At 39.5% G+C, this 13,452-nt stretch overlaps 1 protein-coding gene across 2 annotated transcripts; it reads right to left on the reverse strand.

Moving 5' to 3' along the window:
- Window positions 1-75: 75 nt before the first annotated feature.
- On the reverse strand, window positions 76-7,929 carry kdm8 (lysine (K)-specific demethylase 8). Of its 2 annotated transcripts, XM_084071611.1 has the most exons (8): window positions 7,790-7,929; window positions 6,037-6,521; window positions 5,212-5,390; window positions 4,468-4,600; window positions 4,306-4,356; window positions 2,415-2,564; window positions 1,842-1,934; window positions 76-1,461 (listed from the first exon to the last, which is right to left on the reverse strand). In XM_084071611.1, the coding sequence occupies exons 2-8, from the start codon at window positions 6,499-6,501 to the stop codon at window positions 1,297-1,299; spliced, it is 1,236 nt and encodes a 411-aa protein (XP_083927737.1). In that variant the 5' UTR covers window positions 6,502-6,521; window positions 7,790-7,929; the 3' UTR covers window positions 76-1,296. The 2 variants fall into 2 exon arrangements, with proteins under 2 accessions (XP_083927737.1, XP_083927736.1); XM_084071610.1 differs by lacking the exon at window positions 7,790-7,929 and having other exon boundaries at window positions 6,037-6,652.
- Window positions 7,930-13,452: the final 5,523 nt, after the last annotated feature.

Consider the following 13,452-nt stretch of genomic DNA (forward strand, 5'->3'; position numbering starts at 1 on the left):
TTAGATTATCTCAGTTGTTCTAGTCATAGAAAATGGAAAATGTTTGACAATCACTATACTTTTTTATATTTTGCATATTAATGTATTGTCAATTTGTCACTTAAGCATTTATGTTTTTCTACAGCCTAAACCGTTTTATAAATAAATCTCTCAAATGTATATATTGGGTATTGCATTTATACAGTAAGTTATATTTGCTATATTATATCTCTCAAACACACATATAGCTCAGATGATGGCGCTCTGCTTGACAGGATTTGCACATTCTGCAAGTAATTCATTTTAAAATACATAAATCAATAATCTTTCTTCCAGTTAAATTAAGTTATTTAATAAATGTTATTTGAGCCATGTATCAAGCACTGGATTTTCCTATATACTGTAGTATGTTTTGCACACATCAAATAAAGATAACTATATATTAATGTAATGTAACTTTCAGAGCAACTATTATAACAGGCAAAATGCACTTTATTATACTGCAGAACAAGGTGAATCTACTCGATTTAGTCTATATTTGCCAGATTTATTTCAAGAATTAGGAGGCCATTAATCAAAGGAGCCTTAGTGGAACAGAAAAGGTTATAGGTCCAGAGGTACCATATGACTTCACTGGTAATTGAGTATTGATTGCATTATAATGAGTAAGCAGTTTTGTGTCATCTTGAGTCAATTGTGCCACTGAATTGACAACAAAGCTTTGAGTGTGTAGCTTAACATAAAACATTTACTCACACTGTATAAATCATCGGCATTTGTTTTATTATGGATAACTAGAAATTAACCATTACCCTGAGAGAACACAAATCTTAATGCCATCACCAAGCAGTTTCCTCAACCTCTGGTGTCACCACATGTATGGAGCCTGCTACTGACTTTGAGCTATGAGGAAACATTTGCGATATTTTATTTAGATAAAAACACAGTAATGTTTTATATTTTCAATGATTACTTAGAAAATATGAAATATACAACAAAAACTAATCTTGTTGACCATGTAAGTCTTTGACACTTGCCTCAATGATGTATTGATTTTTGAACCACGAAAGATACACATTTTTCAATTTAGTGATAGAACTGCAGCTGCATCTTAGATTAAATAATAGCCGACTTTAGTTCACTTAGATCTTCTCATTTAGTTCGAAAGTAAGTACTCTCATCCAGATATATTTGAGTAACTGGTCATATCTATATTATTATCAGTGTGCTTGATTGTGTGATAATCAAGAGTGGTTACATTTCACTTGACTCCAAACGTATTCAAATAGTATGACACATTCTATTTCTCAACTACCTTCAGGACCACCAGAAGCTCACAGAGAAGCTCAATTCTAAGGAGCGAACATAATGCCAGTGCCGGGCAGGAATAAACAGAACATCCCCAGGCCGAAGGACACATTCCAGGTAGGGAGCTTTAACAAAGTCTGGGAACTTTTCCTTGTCTGGACTCTCCGCCTCCACCTGCATTGAGGACATTGTCGTTACATACATGTCAGGGTGGAAACCATGTACGTCCAAAACCGTTACTTTACATGAAATGGAAAAAAGAAGCTGTGTTCCAAAGGATCCTATGTAGTTAGTATTTAGTCACAAGCTCTGATTAATACTTTTCATTGGTTCAATATTTATGAAACGCACAGACACACTTAACCAGTGAAAACAGTTGACAAAACATTTGCTGATCCACAAGCTCACAACAAAGAAGGATACTATTTACAAAACAATAATGAAAAAAATAAAATAAATACATCAAATGTTGAAATATGGAGATACAAGGTTTCTGCCTGACAACAACGATTTACAGGCCAGCCATGTATGCCTTTATAGACAGACTGTCCTACCTGACTGGTGTTGTGAAGGAGCAGTGATTGGTGAGGGTAGAGCATCTCTGTGTGCTCTGGAGAATATAGGCGAATGTACTTGCTTCCAACCACCTGACGCATGAAAGAAAATGGTCAGAATCACAATCCCCAGAGAAATCTTTGACGTGTGATGTTTTCATGAAGTTAACCCATTAAGACGTGGATTAAGATTTGAGCTAAAAAGCATTATTTTACACTTTGGGCTATTCAAAAATAGCAGATATACAAGCTCATAGCGCAGCACCGAGTGCCGCGCTACGAGCTTGTAGATCTGCTATTTTTGAAAAATCGTGAAAATGTGTGCAAATCTTTGAATATATATTTTTAAAGCGAACATTTTTTAACTCAAATCTTTGCTTCTGGGGGGTCCCTGGAACAAGATATTTTTATGGGGGTCCGCGGCCAAAAACATATCATTTTGGGGGTCCTTGACATGAAAAAGATTGAGCACCACTGATATAGAAACATACGTTTTTCAGAAAACTGTTGGGATTTAGGAGACATGTAGAATCGGCTTCAGGTCTCAATGGGTTAATACAGTAAACGTATTACCTGTGCTAGGAAGTTCTGTTGAGGATCGTGGTGGAGGGGGGACACCGTACCACCTGGCCCAAACCATGCGTTTATAGTAATATCATCATCGTCGCCCTCACCAAGACAACAGTAATCAGGAATGCAGATGTCATCTTTCAGCTCTGGTACCTAAGAAGACATCACACAGATCAAACTGTCAATCGTGCCACTTTTAATTAGACAATATGTGCTTCTAATAAAATACAGTTAATGGATGGAAACAAACAGACGGTGAGACCAGAGTTATTTTTTCTGTAAGCAACAAATCCTCTGGAAAGCTGCAAGCATTTTGGCTTCTCGTGGAAATGTTTTTGCAAGTGAAATTTGTCTTGCCATAGGGGGCTACAGCTTGTAAAAGTAACCACCATTCTAAATCGCTCATCCCCTCGGCAACAAAACTTTTAAATGCTCCGTAGTTTTTTACTTTTACTTTTTAAAAATATTCTTCTTTCTTAATTTTTTAATATGTTATTTTTACCCTTTGGGAAAGTTTAAGATAATATTATTCCACATTTAGCTCCTTGGAGTATTGTTTGTATGTTACTGTGTTTCTTGGTGAATAAGCAGCTCAAAACTAATTGCCCCTAGTGGGATTTATAAAGTTGTTTGAAGTGTAAGGTTGGTGCCATGAATTAAATAACAGTCATTTTGTTCATTTCTATGGGAAAATTAGCCAAGACAAATTCACTACAATTGTGGCAGAAATAAGTGGTGTACAGATCTAGCTTGATTTATTAATATAAAATACAATTAAGAGATCATAAAATTGATATTCTCAAGAATACAAGAATATCAACATTGTTTTGAATTCATTATAACTGATGTTGAAATGATAATTACATTTTTCAAGTTAATCAGTAAGTTGGTATTTCTCCTAGCTTTGCAAGAGATAGGAATACTATCAAAATGTATGGTTGTTATTACATAACTACGGGATTACTAGGTATCAGCAGTGGTCTCATTTTTGTGCATATTTCCTTCATTTAGATTATTTAAGTAATTTCTGTTAATATTTCATGCTGTAAAAATCTGAATGATAAAATATGATGATCCCACTTTATTTAAAATTAAAAATTCATAATTCATTGTGCATGGATTGTGCTGCACATGCATGCACTATTTTAGAACTGCCCTGCATTTGAGCATAAACTAGAAAAAGTGCTCCTTGGAGCACAGGTCTCCGCCAGGTCAGGTGGACCAGCAATGTTCTGAATTTGCCAATCAGGATGGAATTTGAAAAATCGGACGGATCCGTCTTGATCACTTGACTATAGAGATAATATGTACCGGTTTGCATTATGAATCAAGTTTTGTAAAAAACGGCCTCCTGGTGGCTCTATATATTAGGGCAATGTTGAAAGGGTGGCATTTGTTCCTCAACGTAGTGTGAATGTGTGTGCAAAGTTTCACGGCAATTGGACACTGCGTTCATGATTTGCGGCATTTAGTTCAATACGAGCCATTCATGCAAACTTTAGATGTCAATCGTAGCCAATCAGGATGGAATATGAAAAATCAAACAGATCAGTCTTGACCCATGACTATAGAGATCATGTGTAACGAAGCCAACGGTGCCGGAGATTAGCTGTTCACAGACGGACACACACACACGGACACACGGACGGACGGACAGGGGGCAAAACATACTCTCTCGCCATGCCTTTCGGCCTGGCGGAGACAATGAAAGAAATAATCCAAGAAATCAGACATATAAAACACTGGCATTCTCCTTTGTTGATCTTGTTGGACTCAAATCGTTTCCAACATGGATGTACAAACAATGGCATTACAGTTTTACATGTGAAATTGGTTTAATTCTAAGCCTTGTATGTATAGTATGTATTAGTGCAAGACATGCAAAGATTTCAACCTGGTCAAATAGCTGATGTTGAGCAAGATATCCTGAAACTTTCACTCCATCCTTGGTAAGTTTGATCCGCAAAAAAACAAAACAAAACAGAAAACACATGAAAAAAGAAATGAGATACACAATACCAACTGAGTGAGAATGACCTTATAAGGATATACTTACTTTTATTAAAATATAGCGATCAATGAACTCATTAACAGTAAGGAGTGTCTGAGACCATTCTTCATCAGTATATCTTGATCCCACTTCAACAGGCACGGTCCGGCAGCCAGCTACAGATCTTATGTATTCTAGGCTTTTCAGCAGGGGAAACAGAATATGCCAGTTAATATATTACATAATACAAACTTTATTATGTATACTTATATAGTATACCCAGGTAGCTACACAACCTAACATTCTGCCAAAGTTTAAGGTTGCTTCAAATTACTGATCCTACCATCCTACTAGTAAATGTAGTTTCTTTCTGTGATTACTTGCTTACTAGCATTATGCCACAGGGGTTGTCATTGACATATTGATTGATTGATTGAATACTTTATTTAGACGTTTGCAGAGGAAAAGCACATGAAAGTACAGTTTAAATACAAGGTCAACGAAATAGGATTAAAAAGCCCATGAAAGCCTAACGGCTTGTTTCAAATGGGTTCCTTATGTACTCAATTCATAGTGACATTAAATGACAGACAGATATATTCTGTTTGTGTTGTCAGACAACCACATGACTATAAAATGGGATTTGATTGAGAGTCACAAAATGTTAACTGGCTAGCTAAGGCTGACTGTAATTACTGTAGCTGTTTACATTTATTTTTGCAAGTCAGGGCACCATGACCGTAGTAGGTAGCTATGTTATGTAATGACACCCTGAAATTGAAGGCGACAATGCGTGTGTAATATAAATACCTCCAAAGGTGGTTCCTGAGTGCTGGCCAGTGGTCTATAATCCCTTCTAAAATAACTGGCTTTAAGGGGAGCAGGTAATTTGACCTGAATCCCTCCAGTGAAGGACAGCGTATCCGGGGAATAGTCATTGAACAGTCCTGGTCGACTACAGGAACAGGTGGGCATTCAAGCTTCAATTTCTGTTAAGGAAATAAAGAGGAGATGTTTCTATTTAGACAGAATTGGCAAAACATATTCTATGTTTGTGGTGCCATGGTTAAGGAATGAAGCCCTATATACTTCGTCGTACAACAAATAACTATATAATAATAACCAAGCTCATAACGCATCAGTAAGTGACATGTTGTGAGCTTGTAATGTGCCATTTTTGATAGTTTTGAAAATGTTAGGAAAATATTTGAAAATGTTCACGAATAATGACTTGCCCAAAATAGGAATGAAAGGTTAGAAATGGCTAAAAGACTACTGGGTAAAATGTGTCTTGTGTGTTTTTGTTGTCCCTCCCCCCTGCTGATGTGATCAATCAAATCCAAAAATACAGGAAAAACATCAACAGAACACTAACCACTGAAGTAAAATGACTGGAAGCTTCAAGCTGTGTGCAAAAAATAAAATAAGAAACTAAATACAGAAAAATCAAGCTTTTGGGTGAAGGTTCGGACAAAGGCGCCATTATAATCTCTGTGAAATCCAAACTGGAATTCTTATTTAATTTTAAAGTGTTCGATGTCACTTTAACAGGGAATTAAATATAAGATTGACCTCAATTAAAACTTACAGACACTTTGTTTTTAAATAAGAATTATATAAAGAATAGGCATTGACCTTTGCATAAAAGTGTTCATTTTGATCATCTTCCTTAGTAGTTTTCCTAAATTTCCTTAATTCACTCTGTAGAATTTGGACCAGGACATGGAGGATATTGTCCATGATGGCTGCACCCATGATTAAGCCCATGTCACAAGTTCTAATGGCCTGTTCGATCATTTCTGCAGATGGCTCCTGGCGACACAAGGCTGAGACTTTGAACAAGCAGCCATAGGAATAAACACGCCTCCACTCTTTGTCCACATCACGCCATGTTCCCGTATTGAGTTTCTCCCATGAATAGTCCATTATGATCTGAGCATTTAGCATACAATCTGCGCCTGAAGTGTCACTGTACAGGTGCTGCCTGGATCGTTTGAGCAACTCCACCACACTTGACTCCACTTTCTCACTGAATTCGAGTGGAAACTGTGTCTCAACCGGTGGCAAAACAGCAACGATATTTGACCAAAGCGCAGTCATTGATGAGGCCTTTATATGTCCTGTAGAAAAGAAAGTAAATGTCAGTTTATAGGATATGTACATACAGATACAACTAAGCTGTTTGAATTTAGTTGAATACATGCCCCCACAATTCCCTAAAATATATTCAGAGGTGACATGATTTGGGTGGTAATTTCCACTGATCTTTGCATTTGCTATTCCTCTTTCCTCTTGGGGGCATGCAGAGGGGGTATGTGAGAGAAAGTGAAAATGGAAAAAAATGTCTTTTACTTTGTAATGATAAAACATGAACAAACTTTGGGTAAACAGATGCAGGTATAAAGATTTGATTTTGTAACACATTTACATATAAACTGTACTTTTGATGGATTTTGCTAAATGTTGTAGTCAGGTACAAGGGGGTACTTGGATTCAGAAAAAGGAGGGTACTGAAGCCAAAAAAGTTTGAGAATCACTGTTGAGGAGTGCAAGCCTGCCCATCACTCATGGCTGTCAACCATGGATGCAACCTGTACAGCTATCTGGGGGCACCCTGGATTCCAGGCTGATTCGCTCCGGAGCAAATCAGACTGGATTCCAGGCTAATCTGGGGGTCCACTGCGGAGTCTGCGCTTGGCAGCTGCAGGGGTGCAGGGTTGGGATTCGGTATGTTATATCTTCTCCCAGTACCCAGGGAGAAGTGTCTCTCTCCATCCTGCTACCTCTGTTATTCTGCGGCTGGAAATACTGTTCTCAAGAGTATTGGATCGTTATTTATGCTGGTGTGGGCTATGACCAGATAATAGCCTGTGTTAGTGTCATGTAATAAAGTTGAGTAACAACAAAGTGTGGACATTCAATCACACAAGCAGTCATTACAGTACCATTACATTAAATACTTTATTGCAACTGATGCAATAAATACTTTTACAACATTACTTTACCGCCCTCATTACAAAACGAACTACACTGGAGCAGGTGTAGCTCAATACTTCCAACCTGGCAGATAGTTAGAAGAGCAGGTGAAGGAATATTGAGCCAGACATATTATTAGAATGGAGATCTATGCACATTGCACAGTGGAGCAAAGAAACGCCCTTGGCTTATTATTATCTCACACAAACGTCACACTGTTGATGTTTGCCACAAACATATCAATCTGTCTTTTTGTGTCATAAACGCTTGGGCAACTGCATTGGAGTGTTGTTTACTCTGGTGATTACTCAGATATAGTTGAAGATGAAAGGAGAATTATAGCCATGGATCAAGAATATCATAGATGTATTTTATCGAGACTGACTTTTACAAGGAGAATTTAGTTTCAAACCTTAGCGGACACAGCAGGAGCAATTCTGATCTGTTTTCAGCCTCTGTAAATGCAATGTTTTTTATACACTGATTTAATTTAACATTGCGAATGTGTGGGACGATCTGTTCCGAAATAATGCTACCATGCTACACAGCCATGCTACCCTAAATGCTAGACTTGTGGTGGGCCAACAAAAACACACCGTAACGCAACGAGGCTATCGAACGAATGGTTCCCGGTAGCCCCGTTTGAAACCTCACTCTCCACGATAGTTCCGAGATGAGGTCCCGCTGTCTCGGTTCTGGCAGAGGTAGAGTCCGTCCAAATGCAGTAAAAATCACCCTTTTCGCAATATCGTATCCAAAAAGTAAAGGTAGTCCAAGACACCTACAGATATTAGCAATTTCTCCGGAAAGTACAATTTGACCGACGTGGTTGAAAACCACGTTTAAAACGCTTATTTTGTCAACCTGTGCCATGTTTTGCCATTCAACCCGGAAGAAACGCCAACGGCAGGTGCCAGTACTGCTCCAGATTCGGCTGTGGGAAATCCTGGCACAGGCTGACTAAATAAGTGTTTTAAACGGGGTTTTCAATACCGTCGGTTAAATGTTACTTTCCGGCGACATTGTAAACATCTGTACATGTCTTGGAGACTACCTTTACTTTTTGGATACGATGTTGCAAAAAAATATGATGTTCAATGCATTTGGACGGACTGTACTTCTGCCGTTACCCTAGACCAGTGGTTCTCAAACTTTTTCATGTCAAGGACCCCCAAATTGACACTTATTACTAGCCCGCAGACCCCCATTTGAAAAGATAAGCCAGGGACCCACATTATGAGAAGATTTTTATATCTCTAGCCGTAAAAAAAAAATATTATCAAGGACCCCCAGTTTGACATGCATTAGGCTACGGACCCCCATTTAATGGCATTTCTTTCTCTGGGACCCCAATTTGTAGTGTAAAATCAATGTTAATTTAACTCTGAGAGTGTACAAATGGAACCAAATGGACCCGTTAAGGTCCATTTGGTTCCATTTGTAGGCCTATACTCTCAGACTTACAGACTTGGTTCCTATCCATCATTTAGGTAGGCTTATCTCCGAAGTTGAATAAGTGGTCAATAGTTGAAGCATTCATTCATTCATGTATGTATTTATATCCCTTTTTAAGATATGTTAAATTATTATAGTGAAGGGAGTGAAAGAATACTCGAGTGTAATAAAAGGGCCAATCTGTCTGCATTGACTGCATGCTCCAGTAGAGGGTAGTAACATCTAAACAATAATCCGAGGAATTCTGCGCCTGGCTTGATTGATTGATTGATGTACTTTATTTAGTAAGACATGAGAACAGTACATGACAGTACATAACAGTACATGGAAGTACAAATTCGCAATACAAGGTCTACTAAACTGGATAGCTCATTAAGCACTTAGCTTGTTTAAGATGAGATCCCCATGCACACAAATCATGTTGGCATACATCTCAGTGTTCTATACGAGTACTAGTAGTACTAGTCTACCACACGTTTAATTTATTATATCTGAATGAAATTACATAAACATATTTTTTTGGGTCTCATTAAGTTGTTTCTGGTGAGTCTCCCAAGACTGAAAAGAGCAAGACATCGCTAAGCCTGTTGGTCCAACAGTGCCAGTATCCTACTGTGCATCCATCCTGTACACTACTAATCAACTCTCATGCTCTCCTACGCAGACACAGCTGTTCACAAACTCTCAGAGGCCTTGCTTACAACCAATTCATTTCTCTCTGTCAGATTGTGTTCAAACCCTGTTCAAACCCAGTTTATAAAATATTAGACAAAATAAGATACTACAGCTCAATATTTAAAACTGTGGTACAATGACAATGCCCCCCCCCCCCCCCCCACACACACACACACACACACACACACACACACACACACACACACACACACACACACACACACACACACACACACACACACACACACACACACACTTAACCACTTAGACCCTCAATACTTAGTAAACTTGAAGTTTGGCTCTGTACTTGGTTTGCTCCTTTTTCCCTCTACTTTTTTCCCGACATTTTCCCACTTAGACCCTCAATACTTAGTAAACTTGAAGTTTGGCTCTGTACTTGGTTTGCTCCTACACCAAACCACTGAAAATAGCCGATCTACAAGCTCACAGCGAGGCGTTGTGAGCTTACAGATCTGCTATTTTTGACTAATGTTCCCCTCAGAATAGGGATGCTAGGGTTCAGGTTAAATGGCGGCCCCCCAGTAATAACTCTGAGGACCCCCTCTGAGGACCCCCTTATTGAAAACCCTTGGCCTAACCTATATGAAATGTTTCGTCAATGTTAGATAAAACTCACTCACTGTATTGTTAAAAGACCTCTACAAGATACATTTTGAGTTTGCTTGTATAAGTAATGTTCCAGCCTATATTGGAGTCACTAGACCATTGCACTGGTCTACTCGTGGACAACGCAAGTCTGAACGATGTAAATCGGGAAGGATACAAATTGGGAATGTATGCTAAGCATTTATGCAATACCTGTTGTACTTGTACTTGCTGAGTACCCATTGCACCCATTGTCAGAGTACTAGCCTGTTCCATGTGGCAACCTCGACCAAATATGGAGATACTGGGATCCCTGATATGATATCGTCAAATAATACAAGAACGGTCAGCCCCCAAACCTACAAGCAAATCCGGCGACCTCGGAACGGTCAGCACCATGTATTTCTGGCCACCAAAACCTACTCGGCCCCCAGAACACTCGGCACCAAAGCCTACTCGGCCCCAGTCAAATCCGCAACCTCGGAACAGCTGGCACCAGGTATTTCTGGCCAACCTCACCTACTTAGCCCCGGGAATACAACACATTCTCACTCCCAAGACGGCAAACGTTTGACTTCTCGGAGGTACCGAGACTAGGGGGGTGGGACTTAAGATTCAAACTTAAGATTCAAACTCAAACTCGTCTCACTGGAACTCGGCTCATTTGGACGACCAAATTTCCACTCTACACTGCACAACTTCGGGTCATCTGCGACACACACACCAAGTTTGAGGTCAAACGGTCGGACAGGCCCCATTTAGACGATCTATGGCGCAAAATGCATCAGGGGTGTGTCCACACCAATGTTAATGTAATTATCTGGGCGCAAACTAAGGTCAGCGCACAGCGCTAAAGGGTGGTATCAAACCACTGAATTAGTCATGGGTGCGTTTTGCGCATTAATTAAACCAATCAGAGCGTCGGCTCCCATTATCTTTAAGAAGCAGGTGTGCTTTCGTCATAGCACATAGATAGTTAAATGACAGATTTAGCAAGTTGGAGGAGACAAACAATTTTCTGATGAGGAAAACTGTGTCGCTCGTTAGATGGGGATACAGTGTTTTTCGTCACCCGAATGTCAGTGAATAATGTTACAAAATGTAGGCCTAGCTCTACTAAAGTATACACTGCATACATTGCAGTAAGTATGCACACATTTTTTTTTGAAGACGGGCAATCTCTGTAATGGCTAGAAGTAAAAATTAGACTGGTATGATCCTTTAAACAAATGTGGTCTCATCTCTCTGATGTCATGCAGAGATGTTTGAGTTTTCATATTCAATTATCATTGCATATTGGATAAGCCTGAGGCAGACTTGAGAATCTATCTATGCAACACTATTGTCGACTGTCATCCCATGAAATTCAAATAATCTCTGAGCAAACGTGGAGATATTCTTATGTAAAGCAGATGGAAACAAGAGATCTCGTTTCTGGGAATCACAGGGGATTTTGAAATGTTTCATGCATTTCTATTATTTTCCACAATGTAAACACCAGAATTCCAGAATCTTGTTCCACTGTTCACTTGTGTAACAGCAAAAAGAAGTAAAAAGCACTCTGCATCGTGTTTCCCACTAAACCTTTGATTATATTCCTTTTTGGCATTCCAGTCAGCAACAATGAATCACAGATTAATTCTAACAGGAGAAGACCAAGCAAAGATATAATTATGTCTCCGCCAGCAACAGCCGTGGCCAGAGGCATTATGTTTTTGGGTTGTCTTGTCTGTCCGTCCGTCCGCCCGCCCGCCTGCGCCTCCAAAATGAAGGATAACACAGAGGTTTCATTTCTGTAAAGGCACAAACATGCTGTGCTACCAATCATGTCAATTTACATAAATCAACATGTAATCAACTAATTGCAGAGTTGGTAAAAAGATTTGACAAAACACAGTGTTCAGGATATCGATATAGTCATTGGATATGATGCTCCAAGTATCTGTGCACCAAGGAAACATTTGTAGATGAGAATGAAGGGGCTTATAGCCTCATCAGCTGCACATGTAGTGTGTGTGCATGTGTGTACTGTAGTGCTGTGGGAGACATACCTCATACTATGATGCGAATGCCATGTTTGTTTAACTCTGTGTGTGGCTGTGGTGGGGGGGTAATCCTGCCAGGAGAAGGGAATGTATTATTCAGATATGTCTCGCTCTGTGGTTGTAAGAGGGCATGGGGGTACGCTGAAGGTCGGAGGCCCAGCGATGTTGTATCTCCCTGTGCTGTCAACATTGTCTTCATGTGCTGCCTATCCTGCCAGTTCTTCCTCGGCAGGGGTTAGTGACCTTTCTCTGGTTTACATGGTAGGTAAGGGAGATACCTCTGTGTCTATTCCTCACAGGGACTTGTTAGCTGGTGTCACTCACAATGCTAAAGGGTTTTATTTTTACACAGTGTGCATCCTTTCCTTTTTCCCCCCTTTTTAAAGAAAATTGAAACCTCAAGCCCATGACCCAACATTCCAATTTACAGATGTTTGTATCCTTAATAATGCTACAATTTCCGGTAATGTTGTACTTATTAGCTAATGATGCAAATAGCTATGCCAAATTGAATGCCAACAGTAGTATAATTTGTTTCAGATGGACCATTGTATATTCGTTCTTTGTACATAAAACAATAACTTAATTTTGTGGTAACGCCTGAAATTGTAAGGGTTGTGAGAATACTTTTTTTGGTTACTCCATTCAAAACTGGCCTCGTCTCACCAGAACAGCAACAAAAAAGTAGCACAAGCTCAGGGGTGCTACTAGCCAAACCAGGGTATCAGGACAGCATGGACCGTGACTGTCAGCGGTGCATTCCCAGGGGCCAGTAAAGCCAGAAGACGGATGTATTCACCCCCATTACGCCCTACACAGTAAAATCCTCAGTGTTAATTTATCAATTTTTACACTCTTAGGGTTAAATTAACACTCAGGATTTTACAGTGTAGGTACTGCTGAAATATAAGATGGAAACAACCCCGTGGTGGTGTTGCCACGGATCAAAATCCAATTAAACACTGTTTAGCTCTATACAAACTGCCAGTCGTAGCCTGTTGACTCATGAAATTAATGTATTGTAGAGGTACAAAGAAATAGTTGCAACAGAACAGTAGAGCATGACCTCAGGCAGCAGCCAATGACATCGCTTCATACTTTAATGATGCAAATATCACATTTTAATAATTGGGTTGTCAGCGCACTGTATTACAATTACAGTGTATAGTCTAAAGACATTTTCTTGGTGCCCACACACACGACACACACGCACGCACGCACGCACGCACGCACGCACGCACGCACGCACGCACACACGCACACACACACACACACACACACACACACACACACA

The sequence above is a fragment of the Gymnoscopelus microlampas genome, assembly GCF_963454915.1.
Source record: "Gymnoscopelus microlampas genome assembly, chromosome: 11".
Taxonomy (NCBI): domain Eukaryota; kingdom Metazoa; phylum Chordata; class Actinopteri; order Myctophiformes; family Myctophidae; genus Gymnoscopelus; species Gymnoscopelus microlampas.